This window comes from Chenopodium album, chromosome 24, assembly GCF_948465745.1.
Source record: "Chenopodium album chromosome 24, dcCheAlbu1.1, whole genome shotgun sequence".
NCBI lineage: Eukaryota > Viridiplantae > Streptophyta > Magnoliopsida > Caryophyllales > Amaranthaceae > Chenopodium > Chenopodium album.
Window position 1 is genome coordinate 23,888,537 of NC_137857.1, and position 26,748 is coordinate 23,915,284.

At 32.6% G+C, this 26,748-nt stretch overlaps 1 protein-coding gene and 1 pseudogene across 1 annotated transcript; both read right to left on the reverse strand.

Moving 5' to 3' along the window:
• Window positions 1-15,282: 15,282 nt before the first annotated feature.
• Window positions 15,283-19,537, reverse strand: LOC145612084 (putative F-box/LRR-repeat protein 23). The gene is made up of 3 exons (XM_081667451.1): window positions 19,084-19,537; window positions 15,599-16,230; window positions 15,283-15,484 (listed from the first exon to the last, which is right to left on the reverse strand). The coding sequence occupies exons 1-2, from the start codon at window positions 19,437-19,439 to the stop codon at window positions 15,639-15,641; spliced, it is 948 nt and encodes a 315-aa protein (XP_081523577.1). The 5' UTR covers window positions 19,440-19,537; the 3' UTR covers window positions 15,283-15,484; window positions 15,599-15,638.
• A 4,581-nt stretch (window positions 19,538-24,118) lies between these two features.
• The window catches only part of LOC145610674 (CASP-like protein 1B2 pseudogene), a 5,013-nt pseudogene continuing 2,383 nt past the window's right edge, over window positions 24,119-26,748 (reverse strand).

A 26,748-nucleotide genomic window follows, 5' to 3' on the forward strand; every position in this document is an offset into this window, starting at 1 on the left:
ACCTTTTATAAATAGAATCATCAGTGGCTAATTATATACATGTAATATAATTAAACCGAGTATGAATGTAAGACTACATACACTAGCACAGTGTCATGATATAGGGACCATATTGGAAAGGGAAGATAAAAATAATAAGGAAAAATACTCCTTCAAAGCTTCTAGAATAACATACACAGTGACATAAGGTCATTTTTTAATTTTTTACAGCTAGCATGGTCTTTATAAAATTTGTGTAGGATTAACTAAAATACAATGGTAAAACCCAGACATTTGTTCTATATTAATAAAAAAATTGTTTTAGGCAATACATAATAGTTTTTAAATAATTTATTTATTTGGTGTTTAAATATTAAGTTACACTTGGAATTTAAAAGTATCTCATGAGTACTTATGTGTAGATGCATTTGTGCAACATGTTTGGTGAGACACCTTACATGAGTTATATGGTCACTTATATCAGTATGTATTATTTTGAAATCTATCATATTTTGACTTTTTATTAATGGTTTCTTGAGAGGATCCCAAGCGCGATTTAACTTAAATTAATAGATCACGAGGACAGGTTTTCTCATATCATGCTCCTCAGTTTTCGAATTTAATCAAGTCACGAAAGAGATGCTATTTTACCTACATCTATTGAGATTCAAATATTTACATATGTGATTTTCATACTATCCTTTAATATTTTGTCCTTTCAGATTTCAATTTCTTGTACAAGATTGAACTATTTGAGTTTATCGGTCTTTCGAGAGACAAGGTCCAACCCCCTAGATAGCATGAAATAAGTGGTAATTGAATCTATTCAAAGTTATATGGGTATATATTATATTTTTTTAAACATCTTAGTAGGCACGCCGGAAAATTATCTCATATAAGTGTCCAAATTATCTCATATAAGTGTCCATATTGCCAAAAAAATATCCCATATACTTTTCCAAATAAAAACACATTAACCGTAAAAGTAAATTAGTGTATTACAGGAATTATTACTAAAACATAATAGTTAATTACTCCCCAGTGCCTAGCAATAAATAAGCTACGAGTTACTTAATTTAAGATACCATTACAAACAATAATAATTAGTAGCTTTAATCAGATACTATGAGTTTATACGTAAAAGATGAAGACACTTCAAAATATTTCCAAACTTCATTTTGGATGCTGATGATTCAGAGTGTAGGAGTAGGAATTAAATAAAATGCTCAACAACCTTATTTATAACTGACGAATGATGTGATAGAATTTTTGGGGTGTCAGACCATGTAATATGAAGTACCGCAGATGTAATTCTAAAGCTTATAGTAAAAGTCATTTTATACCCACTAGGGAGTTAACACGTCACTCTATTTGGCTCTCATAGTACAAATACTTTTCCAAGGAAGAAATGCCGCTAAAGGTGCTTCCACACTTGTAGAAAAAGGAAGGTTAGCACCTTACTTTGGGAATGACGTGTAATTTCTTTATTGGGTAACACTAAGGCTAACTATAAATGTTGGGTAGTTGAATTTATTTTTTGTATAAGTCTCGACTCTAATTTGTTCATCGCCATTAAACCTATGTTGCTTAATAGTCAAAAGCCTGTTGCACCCCTGTACATCGCGGTACATCAGAGTAGAAATACTGCCAAGTGAGCAACAATTGTGCAGACTACTTTTATTTCCCTTGTATTTTATTATTTTTTCCAAGTTTTTACTAATTTTCTTACTACATAATATATGTTTTGCTTATTTGTAAAATTTCCGTAGGTCCAGTTTTGATTAGATTTAGGTTAAATTTTTTTAATTTTTTGCACTACAGCAGTGGTATATCATCTATTTATCAATTTTTCGATGTCAGTTTAATAATATACTGTTCAAAATGATAAATAAAAAAAATTTACCACCCATATGTAAAAAATAGTCTCCCTTATTCTTGAGTTTGTAACACTGAAAATAATAATCATACTAATTATATCAATAATAATATTAATAGTATTAGTAATAATAATAATAATAATAATAATAATAATAATAATAATAATAATAATAAGCACACCCATGTATATTTCTCAAAAGACACTTAATTACAATTCTAGTTGTGAATATACATTTGTCGCTAATGAACTTAAGAACTACGCGTTATAGGATATTATTAATTAAACTTTAAAACAAACAAAACAAAATTTTGTATCCTTGTGTCGAGGACCCTGTCCGTATTTTGTAAATTAGCTGGATTTATTACCGTCTGTTATAATCACCAATTCATGGTGAATTGTCTTATTTTGTAAATTAGCTGGAATTCTTTTTTTACAAGGATGTCTCTAAAAGTTTGTTATAATCACCAATTCATGGTGAATTGTCTTATTATACGCATAAAGCATTTAGAATGCACTATCTCTTCGCTAGCAAAATTAAGTTTCTCTTTTGATGATCTTAGAGTTTGGATGGAAGAGGTCCCCTTGGGCATCTCTAATTTTGTAATGGATGATTAGAAACTTTTGTTTGATTAATAAAATGCTATGCTCGGTTTGTGTCAAAAAAAAAAAAAAAAAAAAAAAAAAAAAAAGAATGCACTAGCTCTTCATAGTCTGGATAAAAAAAAATAATAATAAAATAAAAATAAAAAAAAAATAAAAATAAAAAAATTGTGGTTCAATGTTTACATTATTCTTCCAATAGACCAACACTATATACACTTATAAAAATAGAAAATTAAAGGATGTAAGTTAAGCTGTCACAATTAGATGGGAAGGTAAATAAGTAATGCACTAATACCATAAATGGATGTACAACCAACAAAGAAAAATTGCACCTTGTAAATTTCTAATTTTGGCCATAGTTATACTTTTGAGGATACCTAATAAAAGTTTTAGCACTCAAGTACCCCTACATAGATGTTAATAAGTAGGACAGCTAGTACCTATTGTCTTGGCCTCTTTTGGGTAAACCAGATATGTCTTCATAGTCAACATAATTAAAATGATGCAGGGGTAACCATTTGGAAGTAAATTTGGTGTATTAAATCAAGAATCTTTTGAGGCCTCCATGAGTCCATGCTATTGTCTTAATAACCATTTCAAGTATGGAGATTGGATAGTATTTGTTGCACTGAATGTTTGAAACATATGTATGCTATAAGTGGCAAAACAAACCTAATAACATATGATTGCATGCACCAATCGGGACTCTATTTAGTAGGTTGTTGTTATAAATTTTTTACCACTCCATCGTGTTCTACATTCACTCATATATCTAAATGTGATGTGAATAGCCTTTTCTACTTTCTATTATATTATTGAACTCTAATTAGCTATAATTATTTTTTTTAATTGAGATTAATAATGTTATATTACTTATTTAAGGTGTAGATGACTAGTTCGTATTGAAATTGGATCGACTTAACTTCTCTAATTTTATTACCATATGACTTTGATTATCATAGAATTTTTTAAAGAAAAAATTAAAAATACACTGTGTCCTTAATATGATTTTGATAATCTGTTGCATGTGGGAATTGCTTAATCATGGCGCAAAGGTCAACTACATTTCACATCCATTACTTAGTGATGGCCTTGAAATAACAAGTAGTAAAGCACTATAGCTTAAGGACACCAAAGCACAAAGGAAAATGTACTTCGTCTTGTTTGGCGCAGCAGATGAAATTAAGCCACGATATCGTGTAATAGTAGCCGATAAATGGAGTGATGTGGATTCATAAGGATATTTTTGTAAAATGTTAATTTTATTTTCTTATTTGTAAATTTATCTTTTTAATTTTATCTATTAATAAGATATAGTCTCCTAAATGCCATGGAAAATTGCCCATGTACTGGGAATCTGGGATATGTGCCTTGTTATGCGTTATTATTTTCAATAATCACACTCATCATAGGAGAGAATGACTAAAGGTTTGTTTAATGAGCTTTTGTTATCAACAACCTAGCTTGTACTTTTGAGCTTTATTTTAGCCAACATGTGGTTCGAGCAATGCATAAAGGTTTAATTTGTAATTTTTTTAGATTAGTTATTCATTTTTTAAAACGTGTACCAATTTTAATTTTAATATTCAATAAATATAACCTAAGGTATAAATAGACAATACAATTATTAAAGTGAAAAATAGGATTACTGATTTATAGGCTTATAAAAGTTCATTTACAGGTTGCTCTACATTCAAAACGCTATTCAACCTAAAAGCTTTATCTTAATTCGTTCGGATAATTTTTTTAAGATAAACCATATCGGTGTACTTCTAATCAGTCGTTAGGGTATGTATACAAAACCTAACAACATAACATAAGAAACAATATTTCTAAAAGATGAACTTAAATAATATCCTTACAATTACGGTGCACTACCTAAATATATTAAAATCGGGGGAACTACAACTTCCACTTGACAGAGGGGACTCGGATAGGATCGTATCGTGATATAACGTTATGAGAGTTATATCAAATTAGATATCATTGTGAAAAGATGTATTTAAATTACAACTTCACATGTAAAGTATAATAACTAAATATATTATTCTCTTAGTAAGTTCATACGGAATAGACATACCCGTGGAATTACGTTTATCGTCTGTTGTTGACGTACTAAACTAGAATATTAAACAACCAATTGACCCAAAAAGTTTATATTTCAATTTCTTAACTACATTACGTGCTATCATTTTTTTTTCCAAAGGCCATACTCGATGTTATGTGACAGAAGCATACTGAAAGTTCTAAATACTCGTATTATTTTTTTTTCTTGTACTGTATTATTTTCTTTAAATAAATTTTCCATCATTTTGGGATATTAACCTGATAAATTTGGTTTCATAGCATGTGTTTGTATTAGACAGTTGTGGTTATTGAAATCAGTCATAAAATGGTTATTTTATCAGAATTTTTAATCTATTTTAAATTTTGGAAACCTGATATGTTTTCCGAAGCACAATCACACCGTGATTTTTATTCGCGTGTTAGTCTTGGATTAGCTTATAAATATTTTTTTTAAAATGTTATAAAATACGCTTTATTTATTTAAATAACCAGAGAGTATGTTTTTTCCATAAAACCTAACTGACACAATGAGTTCTTAACTTTTGTTTTTCACCTTTTGGGCCTTCAGGCCCATTACAAAATAATTTTATACACCCATAACGCCTTAAGCAATCGAGTATTCCACATAAAAATTATGTAACATTATATTTAACTACGCTACGCCACCCACTGCTCTATATACCAACTAAATCAATTCAATTTAAGTCGAAAAAAATAAAAATAAAAAATTTAAATTTACAAACACTTTATATAAAGTGACATCTACGTATACAAATCTGCATGAGCTCTACACTTTCGTAATTGGCATCAAAAGGATTGTTCCAAGTCCCTCAATAAGAGAATTTGGCTCAAGGTAATTTACTTACAACATATATTCCATGCTTTTTTTTTGTTAATTTTTGGTTGTTTAAATTTTCGGTGCGTTATTATATAAAATAATAATATATCGCCGTTTGTTTTAGATATTAACAAAATTCACTACAATATTTGATTGAGTGGACTACGACTTACAACTTCAATATTTGAATGCCATTGCTTTAAAAATTCACGACTGTGTTGGATTAATGCATTAAGGTCACTACCCCTTTAATAATTTTTAGTGAGTATTAGAACACTTGGATTATGATTCTTCTTTTTATATTTTGGATCGATTTTACTTAATTCTTGGATTATGATTCTTAGTTTAATATTATGGATCGATTTAATTTATTTGAACGTGTTGAATTAATCAACTTGGGCTATAACAGCAGATGGATGTTACCTTTTGACGCATAATTTATGTATCATCTGCACTTCAAATTACAATTCTTAATAAGCATAAAACCTCACATATTAGACGTATTTGTTGTGCACTCCATATACACAGCTAATCGCATGGATGGATCGTCTCATCCTTGGTTCCAATTCAGAGTGAATGAGACAACAAGGCATCGATTGGTAAGGTTTAGCAATACAAACATAATTTAGTTTAATAAAACTGTGCTTTTTAATTAGTTTATTGTGATACATTGTGTTGTTCTATTTATTTATGTAGTGGTTTACTTTTTAAATTGACGCAGTATGTTCCAGAAAGAATTAGGGACTTGCTTGAATCTAGGAATGGCCAATTCTTCATATCAACGGTGCGAAATAATACCCCATATCCGGTACATGTTAGACTTGTTGTCGTTGGACCAGTTTGGAGATGCTACATTGAACAAGGTTGAACAAACTTCCTAGATGAAAATGACATTAAGGATGGTGACACGGTGGTGATGTATTACATACGGAGATTTTGTTTTATGGCTAGAGTGTGTGGATATGGAATGGATTCATCGAATGATGAAGCGTGTGGAAATGGACATGTTACAGACGATATAACGAACGATCCACCATTCTTTGTTGCTAAAATTACCAAGCATTACATTAGAGCAAGGCCTCTTGCAAGTGACTCTAGTGCCTTCATGACATTTAAATCCAAATGTTTAATTTAAGCAACTTATGTACTTCTTGTCACGAATTGAATCATTAATTTTATACACTTTTCAGTATGTACCTGTCAATATTGCGAGGGAGAACCTAAATGGTTATCCGGAGCTAACCAACATTCAAATGGTCATGGGAAGAAATGTTTACGATGGTCTCTTGAATATCAAGTATGATGAAACTAAAAACATTGTGCTATGTTTCCTCAAGGGCGGAGTTAGGCAGATGATTGCATGTAACTTCATTCAAGCAGGTCAAGGTCTGACCATAGAGTTCTATGGTGATGTCGTGCCCCCGCTGTTTTTCATTACACCCTTGATTTACCTCTAAATAGATTTATAGTGGTTGGAGCCCCCGTGTCGGATAATTTATGTCGTTGTTAAGCAATACTATTGTCTTTTAAGCTTACAGTAAGTTGAATATGCTTTTTAATTTTTGTAATCAGTAGTATGTACTCATTTTATCTACTTTATCATTAAGAAAATTATTTTGTCACCTCTTCGAATTAGTTCATTTTTGCGTAGCGATCAACTTGTCACTATTAAATTGCTACTTCTCCTTTATCATTTGCCATGAACAAATGAGTAGAGATGCCATTCAGTAAAGATGCAAAAGATAGTGTAAGACACTACTACATGAAAATAATCTCAATTACAAAATACAAATATCTCCTTTACTCAATATTTGAAATAAGCACATCCATTGTCCATGTTTAATTCCATATGTGTAGTGAAAATTTAAAAGTTCATTTTGTATGACAACATGTAACTTTTATTGAAGTCTAGTGATATCAATCCATATACTGATCTATCAATAAAAAAAAACGCAACTAATAGTCAATTCAGTTGCTAGTTATCATTACTTGAAACCTTGTTTGCCAAAATTGAAGATTTTACTTACTAATTTTGATTTTAAAAAACGAATAAAATTTAGAACATCAATCTATAACTTCTACTAATTATTACAGTCACTATGCTAATCCACAACAGTCACCATGCTAAATCATGGTATGTTTGTTTAAAAAAAATAAGTAAATTAAATAAATCAGTATTATGGTATCAATACTTTAGATAACTTCGCACTTAGGTTTGGTATGCTTTAAGATAGTATAAAATCCTATGACTTTTACTGCAATGTCATTGATATCACCTTCTCTATGTTAATCCAGCTTAGCAGTGTGGGAAATCAAACATAAATAAAATTGTATGACTTTTACTGCAATGTCATTGACTATGTACGAGGTTTTTCCTTTTTTTTTAATGCAAAGGAGGGCCAAAACCCTTATGGAAATCAAACAAATATAAATCTTCGTTGTTAAGTTTGATACGTTGTACTATTTATTTTTCAACCAAACCTAGTTGTCCTAATGTACACCTTGCAACTATTCCTTATCCCATGTGCATGTCTTTTACGTAGTGACACAATTCCAATTGAAATGCTCAGGCCAGGGATTCTCAACAATTTATGGTGCAACATTTATAAAACTTAACACCCAAGTCATTGTAATTGTGGTATTAGATTGGCTACGGTATTTCCATTTCAGCAACAACAACTCAATACTGATGTATCTTAATTAAACATGGTCAAGTGAAGTGCATACGAGGCTTCAATGACACCACGCTAATGCAATATGTAAGCTTACCATGCACGAATCAAATCGAATTCTAGTTTCTTGAGTCGTAAGCTATATAGATGTAGAAAAGAATTGTACCAATTATATTAATTCTAATAGGTAGAGTCTCTGAAGTCAACTCTGCAGAATTGTGGATAAAAGATTACAATAATTATGGTGAATTCAAGTAGTAGCGTTCTTCGCACGTTTACATTTGTTACAATGCATGCAAATATGAAATAATACATAAGTAATTATTTTACGTTTATTTTGCAACCAAAAATTAAAAAAAATAAAAATAAACTCCTAAATGGCTTTGCCTAAACCTAACAATTTATTACTGACGCATAAGTGGCAATTGAAATTCGAATGCAATTCGTTGATTTAGGATCATATGAATATACAAATTCTACACAAAAATGGAAATTCAATTACTTATGAAGTAATGAACATATTCATTTAGACTTGTAAGATGAACTTGTCATACATTTCAATTCGATGATAATTCCATTTCGCATGTTAATCGGGCAGGGACTACTCTAGCTCATATGGTAGCTAGGTGGGATACTAGAAACTGTGATGAATTTGTGTGTTTTGGTCCTTTTCCACAGAGTTTGTTGACTCTTGCGGAAATTGATCTCCTTTAATAATATTTCTCTGCCGATTCCCTCAAAAAAAAAAATTATGGGAACACGTCTTAAGTCTTGTGAACCAAGTTTTCTAATTATACTTGTGACTCAAGCAACCTTATATGATAAATTCTACGTTTGTGCAACAAGAGCCAAGTATTAGACACATAATAAATTAATAACCCTATAAACCGTAGCTATGGCTTCACAGACAACAGCGTCCTCTTCAAACGCTAATCAAGTGAAATGCAACCACGATGTTTTTGCAAGGTTGTCTACCGTTCGTAAGGGAAGCAATATAGGAAAGCGTTTTTTTGGATGTCCTTTTTGGAAGTTATGCATATTAAAACCAGTGACTACATATTTTAAGAAATAAATCTCATTACTAATTTGAGTGCCTTGATTTTGTAATATAATAACAGGATCCTACAAGGGATTGTAAGTTCTTTGTGTGGGAAGACCTAGGTGCAGGAGAAAATGTAGGCGTCGAGGACAAAATCGCGCATTTGCAACGCCTGAATGAAGAGTTGGCTAGGGAAAACACACAACTTCGACAAGAATTAGAAAGAGTTGTGAAATTGAATGAGACATTATGTAACACCAACATGACATTAGCATCTAGGAACAACCTAGTGTTAATTTTTTTAGTTATTGTCGTAGCACTGTACGCTCTAATTCGTGTATAAAATTGAAAGTGTTATAAATAATATGTATTAACGTGGGTAATACATTAAATTGTTTTTTGGATTAAATTAAAAATAAGAAAGTTCACTAAGAAATTCAATCAAATTATGATTTACATAACAAATCGAGGGCAAGTGCGACATATTAAGAATTTAAGATGTTAATTCTTTATGAGTAGATGGAAATTTCGAAAACCAAACTTGTATGTTCATACAAAGTTATGAGCAATCTAATACATATAGTTTATTGTTAAATGGATCATAGGCTTAGATCAAACAACCAATTTTATACTTTGAATACAACATTACCGGAAGTACATAGCAAACATATTAAAAAGTAGGAAAAATTAGAAAAAATAATCCCAACTTTCATCAATTTTGGTACAATAATCCCAACTTTGGATTATTCTGAAATAATCCGAACTTTGGGGGGTCTTCATTTTCTTCAGTCCTAATGACCGGTTACCTGTTAAGAAGGTTAATTTTTTTTTATGTTTTTTTAAAGCCACGTGTCAGCACATGATTTGCCCAAAATTAAAAAAAAAACTTTGAAAATTTAAAAAAAAAAAAAACAAAACAAAACAAAACACAAACCCACCCCCCTTCCCCCTAAACCACCAGCCCCCCACCCAAACCACCCCCTCCCACCAACCCCTCCCCAGCCCCCACCCTGTAAACACCCCCACCCCAACCGAAAAACCTCCCCCACCCCGAAAACACCCCCACCCTAGCTGAATCACCTCCCCCTCCCTTCCCCCACTCACGAAACCCTCCCCCCTCCCCTTCCCCCACCCCGTAAACCCCTCCCCCTCCCTTCCCCCACCCCGTAAAAAGTCCCCTCCCCTTCCCCCACCCTCGAAAACGGCCAAAAATTAATCCCCCTCCCCTTTTGCCACTGATTCCCCTTCCTTTCTTTTTCGTTTTCTCGTTTTCCGGCGGCACCCAAAAACCCTTCAAACCACTACCTCCGTTCAAAACACCCTTAAAACCACCTCCCCCACTCTCGAAAACCACCAAAAACGCCTCCACCACCATTGAAAACCCCAGCCGCAAGGGTTTCGAGGTGGTTGGAGGAACGATCTGGAATTTTCGAGGGGTTTAATTGGTGGTTTCATGGGGGAATGGGGGTGGAGGTGGGTCGCAATGGCAGCACCAGGGGTTTGGGGGGATAGTGGCGCATTGTTGGGGCAAGGGAAGGGCTGGGTACGCGCTGTCGACAGTGGCAAGTGGTGGTGGTGGTGGGGGTTACGGTGTTCAGGTAGGGGATATAAGGGTTTTTCTGTTTTTTTTTTTAATTATTATTTTTTTTTCTTTTTTTTTGGACCAATTGAAGCTCGACACGTGGCACATAACTTGCTATAACAAGTCATTGACTTTCTTTGACCGGTTTGGGATTGAAGAAAAAGAACACCCTCCAAAGTTCGGATTATTCCAGAATAAATGAAAGTTGGGATTATTCCACCAAAATTGATGAAAGTTGGGATTATTCCACCAAAATTGATGAAAGTTGGGATTATTTTTTCTAATTTTTCCAAAAAGTACATATAATAAAAGGGAAATTAATTGATAACATCAACAACATCCATTGTTACACAATATGAAATTAAAACAACAATAAGAAACTAATTATTCAATAAGTCCTTCAAACCATACATAACGTAAAAGCATAAACACAGACGGTATTTCTAGACACATTCAGCTTGTTCCTCCCGGAGTTCACCTTCAGCGACACCTTCAGAAAAGTTGACGCCTCGCAGCCGGATGGCCCTGCAAAAACAAAATAAATGTATGTTTCAACTTTCAATACGATGGGATAGGGATCAAATAGATCATTAATTTTATTATGGTCCTAATATTGGTTACTTGGGGCAAATATACCTTGAAGTAAACATCTCCTTTCACAAAAGAAGAATGTATTATCCTTTGATCAGCAGCAATAATGCCATTCCTCCACAAAATGACCAAGCCTCCACATAGCCCTTGAGGGGGATAAAACAAACAGTTGTAACTACCACGTAGCCTGGTTACAATTACTTGGACATTCTCCATGCTCTGGCGCGCCTCCAACAACACGACTATACCAGGCTTATATAAGTCATAGAGGTGTTGGAAATGTTCCACAAAAGATGGTCTAGCAAGACCTCTAACATTCCATATACATATAGACGTGTCACTAGGCATGGAAATACAAGGGGCCTTAACAACAGTTGCGCCCTGAAAGAGAGTAAAGTCAACTTTATGGTACCCAGGAACGATGTCAGTTTCAGCTTCAAACCCAACCCATACATGTAACACGTGTGGGAAAGGTGGTAGTTTGATAACCTGAAATGCGTCGGTGTACGTGCCAATACATAGCCTTATTCTAGGATGTTCTAGGACCAAAGCCTCGGTAAAGGGTATGATTGGCTTTGGGTCAAGCACATGAAGTGCAGGGGCAATATTGGTGGGATTAAAAGATTGGCCAAGGCACCATTTCAAGAAAATATGAAATTCGCTTCTTAGGGGGTAAATGTCATTGGCGTTTGGAAGATGGGCTTGTAACATAACTCCGTTACCTACAGACCTACGCATCAAGAGGTTGTTTAGACGATTATGTTCAGGGTTACTGGGATTAAAGATTAGGGAAGCAATGGTTTCACGAGAAATGACAGTAAAATTGTTTGGATATGCATTATCTTTGAGTAAGTATTCAAAGGAAGGGAAGTCCATTTCCGAAACAAGCTAAGGCCGGTAGGGGGAGCAAAGAACAACAAGGCCAGGCCTCCATTACGAGTGCGAGCACGTCTTGCCATTTTTTTTTTTTTTTGTAGTCTCTTTTTTTGTTAGGAATGAAAATTTGATGTGGGGGTAGAGTGGAGAGTAATTAAGATGGATGATGAACAAACTTAACTAGTGGATTCGGGGTTTTATAAAAGGAATGAGTGACTTGGCCTACAAGAAATCAAAAGCAATGAAAATTGCCACGTATCACACGATGTTAATCCAAGTGCAACAAGGAATACTCTTAGCATAAACAATATCTTGTGTCTCTTTAATGCCTTGTGTAGAATTATATTTATATATATTATTTAATGTCACATAATCTAAAGTGATTAAATGCAAATACAAGTACAAGACCAAATGGAAGACACAAGTGTAGTTGTATTTGTCTGAACGTTTACAGAAATGACTACTCATACAAACATGATAATCAAAATCATTGTACCAAATTCTGCAATCAAATTACATTGATTCTTTATGAAATATGTTATCATCTAATGACGAAATGAATTATATTGTGATTGATCCGTTCGATAACAATCCTAATGTTAAATGATAATATTTATAAATGATAATATTTAGTTCACTTTTGTTTTTTTAATTTTTTATTTATGGCCCAAATTTTGTTACATATGTAGATAACAATCCTAATGTAGACTTAATTTGAAATTCAAATACTCAATCACCCATTTTTGCTAATGTCACATTTGAACTAATTAAGTTTTAAGTAATTTTATAATCTCGTATTTAGTTGGCTACTACGAAGATTTATAATCCTACATGGCCAACTAAAAAATTAGAACCTATGTGGCTCGCTAAAAACTCTGGACAAAACTGCCCCTAAAATTCCCATACCTACGTACAAACAATAGTGCGTCCCCTAATTGTCTATGTGGAAGTGTACACAAGTCATTGTGACAACGTAGCCGTAAAATGACCATCTCACCCTTCAGTAATGTAGGCGAAATGACGACACTAACCCTATATGAACAAATGAAAAAATCATGAAGATGAACTTGAATTTTCCGTCATAAAACGGAGTATTTATTGTTAAAACAAATGAAGTTGGTAGAAAAGGAGAACAAAAGATAGTCAATTGAAAAAAATAATAAAACGACTAAAATAAGGCGGGAATAAGAGACAAAATGCGATCATCAAATGAATACTTCGTCCATTTCTTTTTAGTTGACACGTTTCTTTAGTCACGTTTGCCAATGCACAAATTAAATTATTATTATCTTTAATTACCGATAAGCAAAAATTATAAAAAGTTTATATTTTGAAAATATACATTATGATGAATCTAACAAGATCCCACTTGACTATATTTTTCCTTACGTATAAATCACAAAACATGGTCAAAGGAAGGTGTGTAAATAGTGCTAAAGTCAAAACGTGTCAACTAATAAAACGGAGGTAGTATGATATTGATAACCTCTCTTGTTTCGGCAGATGTTGGTAGTAAGTTTCTTCAAACCAAAAAAATGATGTTTAGAGAGCCACAAGACGGGGTGAGAATCGATAAGCGGGAGGAAAGCTTGTATACCTAAGCTATCCCTCACTCTAAAAAAAGTTGGTAGTAAGAACGAAAGGCGTGTGGAGATTTGACCAAGTTATTTAAGGTCACAAATTCAAAATGCCAACCACTATAGTACTAGAAATTATTTTATTGATTTGATATTACATTATTTTTGTTATCACTAATATTATACTTTCTCCGCTTTTTAATAGTTGTAACACATACTTATTCAGGTATGATACAATACACTTTAAAATAAGGTGAGTGGTTATTAATAGTGTAATTTAGTGGGTCATATGCTTTAAGTAAGGAAAATAGTATATTATTTCTCTAAAATAACTTTCCATTTATAGTGTGTTGCAAGTATTGTGACATTTTCATTTTAAGGAAGTGTTGCAAGTATTAGAAAACAGAGAAATGGCTTGTTTTCATCAGTTTATTTTCAGTTTAATTCCGTTCAATTCAGCTCCAATATATTCTGTTCATTTCAGTTCTGTTCTTATCTTAATTTCCTGCTTTAATATAATATTGAGTTTAGTTTAGTTCACTTCAAGTCCAATAAAATTAATAAACCCAAAGTATTTTCTTGGTAATTGTGTATAGATTCTTAAAAAATGAATTTTTTTTTTTATTAAATTTAACTTTTTTTAAATAATCATACCTTATTTTAAATGATTTTAAATAATTTTCATCTACTGTTATTTTTTGAACGCGAAAAAAAAGAGGATCTAAGAGCAACTCCAATGAACAAATTAGCTTGGCATGTCACATCATAATCATTTAAGCTAATTACTACATCCGTTTCATATAATTTAAAACTTTTTTGTATTTTTTGTGAGATATAAAATACTCTAAATTTACAACTAATATGAAAAAAAAAAAAAAATTTCTAGCTAGTTTGAGTCACGATGGTTAGCTATTAGCTTACTATTAAATTATTAAATTATTATTTTCATCTTAATTACTAATTTACTTTTAGCAAGTTTTTTTTTCAAGCGAATTAGCTTAGTACAGCTGATTTACTTGACCAAGCTAATGGTATAGTATAGCTTCAATGGTCAAGCTAGTAGCTAGATACTATTCAAAATGCAAAAAAGCCCCTAAATACAATTGTTAGAGTTGCTCTAACAAAAAATAATACAAAGTAATAATTCCTTTTCAAAAATAATTATGCTTAAACCAAGTTATCCAACTTCATAATCACCCAAACCAAATTGACTGGATCCAAAATAACTTGATTTATATTGAACAATATTTCATAGCACCAAATCCAACTTGAAAATTAAATGGTCCCGAACTAATCCGAAACCCAGTCCAAATTGACCCAATTCAAATGGTTCCCCCGATTCAAATGGATCCACCTGAACCTGATATGAAGGACAAGACCCGATTCAAATGGATCCACCTGAACCTGATATGAAGGGCAAGAATGCATGTCTACGGTCTACATACAGTACTAGAAGAAGGGATAACCTTTTTTTTTTGATTTAAAATTGCATACCAACCTCCAGTAGGTGGGAAAATATGCAATATGAGGTTTTGATCAAAGTCCACATAGGATTTTGGTTAATCATCATCATATACCGTTGACAACAGCTCTTTTTACACACAAGCAGACACCATCTTCAAACGATATTCACATTAATACAAGCATAAACTAACATTCTAACATCTTTAACAGTAAGTAGCAGAGCAATAAGTTTTGAAAACTACATAAACTGTTCTACAACCCTCCAAAGATCAAATCATTTCTCTGGTTTTTTACTCGTTCATACTCTTGCATTGCCCCTAAAAGAAATAAGAGAAAAAAGAGTTAAAAAAAAAAGGTGACAAAGGTACTACGAGTACTAATCATGAGAAAGCAAATGCAAGTCTAGTGTCAATGAGAATTTAAGAGCTTACCAAGTATGGCTTTCCTTTGAACTTGTGGCTGAACACACGATTAATCATACACATCTGCATAGTAGGGGAGTTCATTATCATCTGAGAATTCATAATGATCATCATCAGAAATGTAGTCCATGTCATCATATTCATCTGCGTAGATTTCATCGAAATCACTATCATAATCTGTGGTAAGATAGTTGTAGTCATCAGTGGAATCATTGGGACGACGCAAGTCCTTGATCTTTTCAGAACATCTCTTCACCAAAGTGCCATCAAGATGCACGTGAAAACATGCACGCAGGTCAAGAGACTGAAGATGAGGACAATTATCAAGAATGGCTTGCAAACCATCATTTGTCATGCTATTTCCAATGAGCTGAAGGTGGCGCAATTCACGCATGCTTGCTGCAATTGCCAGTGCCTCATCATCACAAGCTAAACTTGGGTTTCTAGATCCTTGCTGATTCAATTTGAAAGTTTTAAGGAAGGGGCAACGACGAATAATGTTTAGAATTTGCTCTCCTGAGAACGAGACCAGAGTAAGCTCAAGCTCCTCCAGTAAAGGAAACTTTTCAAATGCTTCAATCAGTGCATCAGCGGATATTTTATAGCAGCATGCAAGGCGAAGGTGTTTTAGAAGACTTGATCTGCACCCAGATATAATGGTCAATAAACATCTGCATGTCTAATTGAACCAGCGTCTAAAATCACCAAAGTACACAAGCCAACAAACACTATAACGTGTGAAACAGATCAATAACAAAACTATAATCTCCGCTTATATAATTAAAACAGGCTTTCAATGCTAACCGAGGTACAGTGCTTAATTAATTGCAGTGTCAAATAACTTTGATCTGTGATTCAGATCTCAATTATAATCAGCAAACATATAATAATGACACTAATGAGATAACCAAGCCTAATATTATGGCTAGTATATTCAAACCAATTAATTCCCTGTATCAAACATTCCTATTCAAAAATGCAAATATAGTTACTGCAAAGTACTTTCCAACCTAGTCAAGATCTGAAACACCTTCCCTGATAAGAGTAAAGATGTTCATGACCTACTTAATCCACTGCCAAAATGCAAAATATTGAAATGGAATAAAGGAAGAGATTGATATCATGGACTCAACAATGAGCAAACACACAGAAGATGCATCAATTATAATAAGAGTGATAAAGAATTGGCTTGACACAGTATCCCATAACATGTAGCTTACACAAAAGATAAGATGACTGATCAAATTGTGACCAATGGATTCTTGTTCTTACTAGTTTATTTACCTATAGCATCCTCTAACGGGGGAAAGGTAGTTAAAATTCCAGAATATAGTTGGTTAAACCTTATTCATGACAGGTACAAAATGATGTCCACTATATTGCACTTTAATAAACATCATAAACCAACAAAAATCGGAGCATTCAAATCATAGATCTCTGAAGACTACTTGTCCCCATCTACCTGTAGTATCTATTTTCCTGTAGGTGTTTGTCAGGAACTTCATTCAATTTGCAAGCAGCATGCGAGGATGAAAAATTTAGCCATAATCTCTACTAATTGACCTAAAATGGGGAAAACAATTTTATAATACTTTGTAATACAGTGGCCAAAAAAATAGGTAAGATGATTATAGTTGCAGCTAAGTAAAATAATACTTCCTACGTTTCTTATTAGTTGACGCGTTTCATTTTGGCCTGTATATTAAGGAAGAGTGACAGAGAAAAGCAAAAGACCCATATACCCTTACCCAACCTTATCCTACCTACCCTTCTCCTTGCCCAAGTAACTGAACCAATGACCAAGTCCTACCACCGTACCACCACAAGCTTTCGTCGTCTAACCTACCGCCACCACCACTATCAACTCCGGCTACACAACTCTGGCCGTGTTGATGCGCACTTTCTCTCTCTTCCGGACTTCCTCATGTTTGGCGTTCTCCTAGGTGAAGCTACTGGAAATACATCTACTCCCACTCCTTGTCCTCGCAGTGGCGCTCCACCACCGCCACAACCAGATCAAAAGCCACCAAGTCATGGTGGTGGTGTCGTAAATCGAATTCTTAGACAATCAAGGTGCTCATACAAAGTTTAATTTCAGGCAATGTGAGTGAAATTAATTGGACCGGAAGACATCATTGATTGCTCCTCATGGGACGCCGATTTCGGTGGTCTTCATAGTGATTGTACGACTCATCAATAGTTGGAGGGTGGAAGAGAAAAGAGAAACTGAGATGCTATCCACGGTGAATTGGTTGTGTCATGACAGAGGACAGAGGAAGGATAATGGAGGAGAGAGATTGGGTCAATTGTGGGGATGAAAGTAAAGCAAACAGAGGGTTAAATTATCATTTAACAATACAAAGTTTTCCCAAAAAGGATACGTGTCAACTAAAAAAAAGAAACTTCCCCAAAAAGGAATACGTGTCAACAAAAAAAAAACGGAGGAAGTAATTAGTAAAAAAAGGAGTGAAAATGTACGAGTAAAATGTATTATTATTTTGCCTTTCTTCTAGATAACCTACCATGGAATGGAAAACATGTCAAAAACAGTTTAGAAAAAAGAGGTCAACAAGATTGGGGAGTAAAGAGAGATTGAGGGAAGGACGAAACCATTTTCTATTCAACTAGATATATAATCTGTTCAAACCTTTAACAGCTACCTAAAACGCTAATGCTGAACACACTCCTAAAGAGAAGTCAGGGATTTTCAAAATTCAGAACTAGTAACACTGTTATAAACGAGCAGCCCTCTAAATCAGAATATGCAGGTCATGCTAGTGCACATAAGCAACAATTCCAGCATGCTTCTGAACTCATGATCCCTTAAACACAAGCAGAAGTCTGGAGCAATGCAAGCTTCGAAACAATTTAGTGAACACAGTTACAAACTAATCATACTAGAGCAGGAAAAGAACTCCAGCGAGCTAGCAAAAAAGATGATTATGAAACTCCCAAACCCAGTTTCCTTTCCGTTTTGCTCTACATAGGAGGAGGCGAGGAGCAGTCTTGATTGCACATCATCAAATCGAACAAATAAAGCAGAAATGTGTGATTTTATGCATCATTATAACCGATAAACAATTTCATAATAGAGTTCCAAATTGTACCTACACTCTTTTCATAGCCAAATTGACCGTGAATTATGAACTGGTTGCCTATCTTGCAGCTAAATTTAATACAAACTAAGGAATCCGTTAATTCCCGACTAAAATAGCAAAAATCACCTGAGACTAGAACATAATTGAAAGAGTAATACCCTTAAGAAACATCAACAAACCAACAAGTCTTATATACGATAATCATCCCCATTTCATAAAATTCCCCATAAACATAAACAAATCACAAATTAACAAAATAATTTGCAATAAGCATTAAAAACTACATTAAAACAAAACGAAAGACAATCATCAATTAAATCAATAATCAATTAATCAAATATAAAATCATGGAAAATAGAATTAAAATTGCAAAAATGATGAATAATCAGAACATACCTTTCCGCAATATGCTTAACAAGTTCATCACAACCAAAACCCTCGATATTGAGATTGATCAAACCACCAGAACTACGATCAACAGCACTGTACAACATTTTCTGGTATTTTTCCGCCAATTCAAGTTCATCCAAATTTAACATCACAATCGAACGCCACATTGATGGATCTTTGCAAAGGTTGTACCACAATTTACACACAAATTGAGCGGTTTCAAGGATTTCAATGGCCTCCAATTTCATCAATATCATCAGCGTTACATCGCGCGGTAATTCTAACCAGTTTCGAGGTTCTTCCATGGAGGAAGGAGTTGGTAATAGAGATTGGATTGACGACATAGCTAGGGTTTCCACCATTTTACACACACACTCTCTCTCTTTCTTAGTCTTTCGCTCCACAATCTCTCTCTTTCTCGCACTGTTGCGCTGAGTGCCTGATCCGTGGCGTTACTATCTGGTCAGTGTCTTATTGGACAGACATCGAGTATGACTATATGAGTGTATGACTATAGAGGTATCAATTTAGGTATTCCGTAGAATGGGTTTAGTTAGGTACAACCGTACGGGGTGGCAATTTAAGTCAACAGGTTCAGAAATACTTGTGTGGACTTGGTCCACAATAATATTATTGTGGACCCGAAATTTATACACACGCAATTATATTGAACATAATGACCCTTATTTTTAACATACTAAACTTATTTTTCACATAGTAACCTTTATTAAAACTAGTATAACATTTTATAATATTGTGAACTTGAAATACGATGCTATTACCCTAATTTTAACATAGTGGCCTCTATTATTCTTATTGACCAGTATATAAAATATTTCATTAAAAAAACTAACCACTTAGGCCTATATATTATCATTTCAACATAGTGACCTTTTTTATAATTATAATGATCCTTTTTTTTATATAAATAAAACAATCACAAATTCTCTAATGTTAGTGGTCCACAATAAATTAGTGTGAACCAGGTCCATTTAAGAATTTGCACAACACATGTTATGTTCGAGTTGATTTTGGGTTGTGTTTAAAGCAATTACAAATAGTTTAAAGGTTACTTCCTCCGTTTTTTAATACTTGCAACACTTTCTAAAAAAGGAAATGTCTTAATACTTGCAACACATTATAAATGGAAAATTATTTAGGGAAAAGATGTATTATTTCCCTTATTTAAAGCACATGGCCACTAAATTACACTCCTAACAATTAGTCACCTCATTTTAAAGTGTATTATATCATGTGAAACCCACATTTCTTAATTATTGTGAAAAAAATTATTGCAACTATTAAATAAACGGAGGATGTATTATTTTTATAAAATATGATATTTGGGTCAAATCAAGTCGAATTCGAGTTGTTTGGGTTTGGTTCAAGTCGGGATCGGGTTTCTCTCGGTAACTTCAGGTTGGGTTATCAGGTGGGGTCAAGCTAGTTATAGATACCTAAAAATGTCTCCCCACAAAAGTCGATGATGTTTAAAATCCTTCATCGTCATTTGGTTCAAGTAGAGTATTGAAAGAAAAGATTACTTGATTATTGCTTAGAAATCCATGTCATTTCCTTTTGCTAACATTTCATACAGCATTATAGCCATTACAATAGCCTAGACATTATATTTTAGCCCAATTTTCCCTTTTCATAACTACAGTCAACAAATCTGATTTTTGTGCCTTATAAATTTTTATCAAAATCTTACATGGTTGGATAGCCCTTGAAATAAGCTTTGTAATGATGTATAATAAGCACAATTCCGAGCTATAACGAAAATGATATGAATGAAATACCAAACTCTATTTAAAGTTGACACTGAACTCTTGCACTATTTTGACCAAATATTTTGATTTAGAAAAGATATTGACTTGATTCTAATTGGGTTGGAAAGAAGACTCTAGAGCTTTTCAAAGATATATTATTTTCCTTAATCAGAGTTTGATGATTATATATATAATAATTCAAAGTTGGATTTATTTTGGGCAGATGTAGCAAAGTTCAGATTATTCAAATCTATTTTTCTAAATTTATGAATTAAGGTAAATAAATTAATTGAAATAAAGTTTAGATTTCAAAGCCTCGGATTATTCAACTTTCGCGTCGTGGACTGCCAAAATAGAGCTTCAAGTAGAGTATTAATGTTTAGGTACTCTTGGAGGAGGAACTGTTTAGAAAGATGAAAAATTAGAAGAGATAGAATACAAGAGCAGACACCGGTACTCGTAACCTTCAAAATGCTACGGTATTTGTAAGGTTGAAGTTCATAGAAAAGATAGATTATTCGGGAAAGCTGGAGCGGCACACAATATCCTGGCTCGATGCGCTAAAAATTGGTGCGATACAGCAAGACCTAGAGCGCCAATCATGTAGAATGTGGAAACATTATATTTTTTATAATTTAAGTATTTTTTTTAATGATTTTATCCGTTTATATGGTTGTTTTACGCGCTTTAAACATTCTGAAACTCTCTAATGAGCTTTGACATTTGTTAATTATACAATTGTTAGTCACATCAGTTCGTTAAGGAATTGCGGGATGGATAAGTTTGATGGGCTAAGAGACAACGGTGATCGTCTCTTTAAAGAGATAACTAGATGAAGCCCGTGCGATGCACGGGTCGATCTATTTTTTTTCATAAAAATGTTTTTTATATTTATGTGATTACATTTATTATTTTATTAGTTGTACGAATATATCATTTTCTCCGTATTTGTTTTAAATTATTAGATAAAAAACCTAATCTCAAAAGATAATATTTCGTATTTAATTAATGTAACTATTAAAATCTCATTGGTCAATTATGCTTATGTGGCACTTGAATTATTTATTGGATATAGCTATAATTTATAATCCTACGTGGCACGTTAACTTATTTTATGTGACATAATCCTATCGTAGCTTTTTAAAAACATTAATCATATATATGTGGCGCTCTAATAATTTTTAAAAAATAAAAATCCTACGTGACGCTCTAAAATCTCGGGAAAAAACTCTCTTTTATATATATATATATATATATATATGTATATATATATTAGATTTGGATTATTTGTTAATGATATAATTGTTAGTCACATCAGCTCGTTAGGGAATTGCAGGATGTATAATTTGATGGCCTAAGATACAACGGTCATCTATGTAAAGAGAGAATTGCTTGGGTTATAAATAATTGAATTGAATTTACTATTATTATACAATCTATAATCTATAATTAATACTAAAGTAACAACTGCTGATGTCATCTTTTTTTCAAAGTTGTACACGTGGCGCTATTTTATTAAAAGATTTCCCGCTCAAATGCTATTTATTTTATTTTGAAAAAAAATGCTATTAAATTTTAAACAGATTTATAGTAGCTATTATTTAGGTAATTAATTTAAAATAAGTACATATTATTTTGGTAATTTATGTTCATATTAGGTTGTTAGAGTCTTTATAGGAGTTGTTAGTATAATTAAAGGTCAATTAAATTGAACTTATGAATATTGTAAACTCAAAAAAATTTACAAAAATCCCAAGATATATTACTGGTAAATCCGTGCATTGCACAGGCAATAATCTAGTATTATATTATTATAAATATTGTCAACTTACTCAACTACATTTAGTTCAATCATTCAAGTCAATTCAATTTACTTGGTTGTTCAAAAAACTTTTATGTACCACGTGGCATCATCACCATGTCATCTTTCAACTATTAGCATATTCTAATATAAATGTCTATCATGAGATTCGAACTCATAACCACAAAAATATGCATTAGGTGTCTTACCATCTCATCCATATATTATTCATGTTTTAATATTCCACTCATAAATATATAAGTATATGGATTGGATGGAAATCTGAACATCTAATAACTGAATTTTTTTTTTTTAAAAAAAAAAAAATCGATCCTATTATTTGCTAATTATACTAATCGAGGTAATACATACAAGCAAGAAAAATTAACTATTGTTATAAATTAATTATAGTTATTTAATTATTTTGATAATAATTATGTCTTTATTTTCATTATATTATAAAATATAAACAAAGGACATGTTTATATAATTTTTTTGACAGGAACATGTTTGTATATTTAATCAATCGTTGTTTCATAAATAATTTATTCAAAGGTCTGCTGAATAACTATTATAAATTATAAACAATAACGAATAAATAAATAATAAAGAATGAAATTGTCTATTCAATTACAAGTGTTTAAAAGAAAAAAAATCAGAGCCTGGCCACACACTAGTTTTTTTTTTGACAAGAAGAGAAAGGATTTCGTTAATGAAAGATAGCCAAACGGCACTTACAAACAATTCCGAGGAAATCTAAAATTCCAATACAAATACAATTCACCTTAGAACTAGTTACATAGCAGATTTGATCAACGATCGCCTTTATAAAAATCTTCATCTGAAGCAATACAATCTGTGAGGTAGCACTAATTCGGCTTGAGATCCATATATGAATAGCTGTTTGGGTGAAAAAACTCATATGGCCTTCTAGACACTTTTGGAGATTGTGAAACCCTAAATCTTCAAACTTTGACAGACGAACAAACAAATAAATTAAACCTAATAGTAGATCAAACTCCATCATAAAGATGTGATCTTTTATTGAAAGCAAATAAAAAGTTTTTTTGGGGCTTACCACCGGTAAAAATACCGATGGAAGCCCCTACAAAAATTTACAATTGAGATCAGAAGAAAAGAGATGGAAAAGAAAGAGAGAGAAGGAGAAGATTGAAGGAAAACCTTCAAAAAAAGAAGAAAAATCTAGCAATGGAGGCTAGAAAAACCCTCCCAAGGAAGAAACCCTAGAGGGAACCAAAAAACCCTCCCAAGGAGAAAACCTAGAGGGAACCCTTTGGCCACACACTAGTTAACAAATTAAATTTGAACTATTTTTTTAATATTATTAATTAAACTGCTAGAACATTAAAATCATATTCATTCAATTGAAATAACCCACGAGATCAATACAAAGGATAACATATCATAACTTAATAGCATAGTGAAAAGCTCGTATACATGAATTTAAATGTTACATTTCTACAGAAGCATGAGTATTATTATTCTCCTTGTCAACTGATTGATGAAGTTTGAAAGTTGAGATGAGAATCACAATAAGAAAAATTGCAAGGCCAATGTATGAAGCGAGAATGGCACCACCACCACGGCTACAAAAGGTATCAAATTTGTCACATACTTTGTTCCATTGTGCATGAGTATTCCCATGCCTCGCTAATTGTGCCATGAACACAGCAGAGTTTGTTCCAGCTGATAGTATAGCTAAATTTATCTGCATTTTTTCATGTTGATTGTAAATGTTAGCATTACTATTGAGGTGATCGACTAGAATCAATCTGAGCTGAAAAATCTTAATTCAGATCTTAACTCGTATGGATATACAACAATTTAGCATGACTTAATTTTCAAATATACCCTACCTGATCTGATCTTACCGAATTGGACCCAAATACCCGAATTGCTTATATGTAAGTGCATACAATTATTTGACAAGTCTAATCTAAATAATCAATTAAATGATTTTGTGTGCACCACGAAAAAAAAAGTGTTTAACCAACTAAACCAAGTAAGATTAGCAAACACTAGACCTTTACATCACAAATTCACAAGTTCGAGTCTCACATTTGTGTCTACATTGGAAATGAGATGTTCAAGTTAGAGTGCTTACCCCACCTAACGACGGAGTTCCTCTATATGAATGAAAAAAAAGAAAAAAAAAAAAAAAAGATATTTGTACAAGTTTTAACTTGTTGAATAAAAAATAGTGTAGTTTGAAAGGAATAAATGGATCATTTTAAGAGAAAATTACTTCCGTGTAAACTCATGGTGTATTTACGCTTTGTTTGGATTGAAGGAAAGAAAGGGGAGAGAGATTGAGGGATATATAATCTCTCATTCGGATAACAAATGAGGAATAAAGAGAATTGAAGGGGAAAGAAATAAAGGGATCAAATTGAAAGAAATTGATCTCTCCAATAATGAAGAGAGATTTGGAAGGAAAACTCTTCATTATTCCCTCCCCTCCCCACCCCTTCTCCCTCCCGCTAATCTATCCAAACACACTGTTAATATTTCAAAGTGTATACATTATACTCGAGAAGTGAGATCACAAGATATTTTATACTACAATGACTACCACTTTATTTTTTTTCTTAAGTATTATTATTTTTAAATAAATCCAACAGTTTAACTGGCATGTTCATCGGGACATAATTTCTTACCTATGGAATGAAATTATTAATCGTCAACTTCTGTAATTGTATATTATAAAAATATATAGAATGTTGAAAATTCAAGTTAAAGTTAGTACATGAATAGTATAGTGTGAAAATCAAATTGTTGTGTTTTGAAAAAACGAAGAGAAAATCATCTACATCTTAAGGCCTTATTTTAATTAAAAATGAGAATTAAATACTCATGAGAAATTACAATATATTGGAAGTAGACCTGTCAATTTTTAACCCACAAAGGGCAGGGATTAGAATCGATCCCATGATCTCCTGGAACCGGGAGAGAAGCTCTAACCACTTGAGCTATCCCTCACTCTCAACACGACCTGTTTTGTGGATTTGAATATATTCTTTTAGACTCGAAACTTGATTTAACTTGAACTTGTTTAACCCGTAAATTTGCCGGTCAATTTTGACCCAAATCGAACCTTACCCGACCTTAAATCAATATTGGTGAAATGTTCAATCAAAAAAATTTGAAAATATACATAGCAAAAAAATAAAGCTTAATGTAACCCGGATGGGTAGTATTTATAGCTAAAAAATTAAATAATATTATTTTGATCTATTATATATTGGGTAAAGGTTGAGCATTTCTAGACTTGGGGCCCAAATTGACCTATCTCATAATGACCCAATATTTTAGGATAATAATGTAATTTCATTCAATATAAATTAACGTGGGAAGTTAGAGTGATCAAGTTAGGGCCTGTTCATATTTACTTAATTTCAGTTCAGTTCAGTTCAGTTCAGCTCCAATCAGTTCAGTTCGGTTCAGTTCAGTTCCAATCAGTTCAGTTCAGTTCAGCTCTTAATTTCCCTCTCACATAAAATATTCATTTCAGCTCAATTCAGTTCAGTTCAGTTCAATTCAGTTCCAATCAGTTCAGTTCAGTTCAGCTCCAATCAGTTCAGTTCAGTTCAGTTCAGCCTAGTTTAGTAAATATGAACAGGCCCTTAGAGGTGCGAATTAATTTCAAAATTTTATAAGAATTCCAAATTTTCAAGGAATTTGAATTTCCACATTTTTACTTTTGTATGCTAACCAAACAAACAACTACAAATTAAAGAATTTCTATGAATTTATATTTTCCCCATAATTTGAATGCAACCAATCAAGGCCCAAGTTATTTATGAATACTGATCTAACTGTAAAATGATATGATTCAAATTATAGGTTTTAATCCTTTCACTGTTATATATATACTTTGTGTTTGTGGCTTATCATGTAAAATAACTAGAGGTGTTAAAAACTGATTTGATTCGAAAAAAACCTAATTCAAATTTCTATTCTTATATGGACACAATAAAATATCTAGACTCTACCCTAAAATAAACCCGATCAACCTAACCTAACCTAACCTAATTGAATCGAAGGTACCTTAACACCTTTATTTTTAGTTTGTTTAGGAAA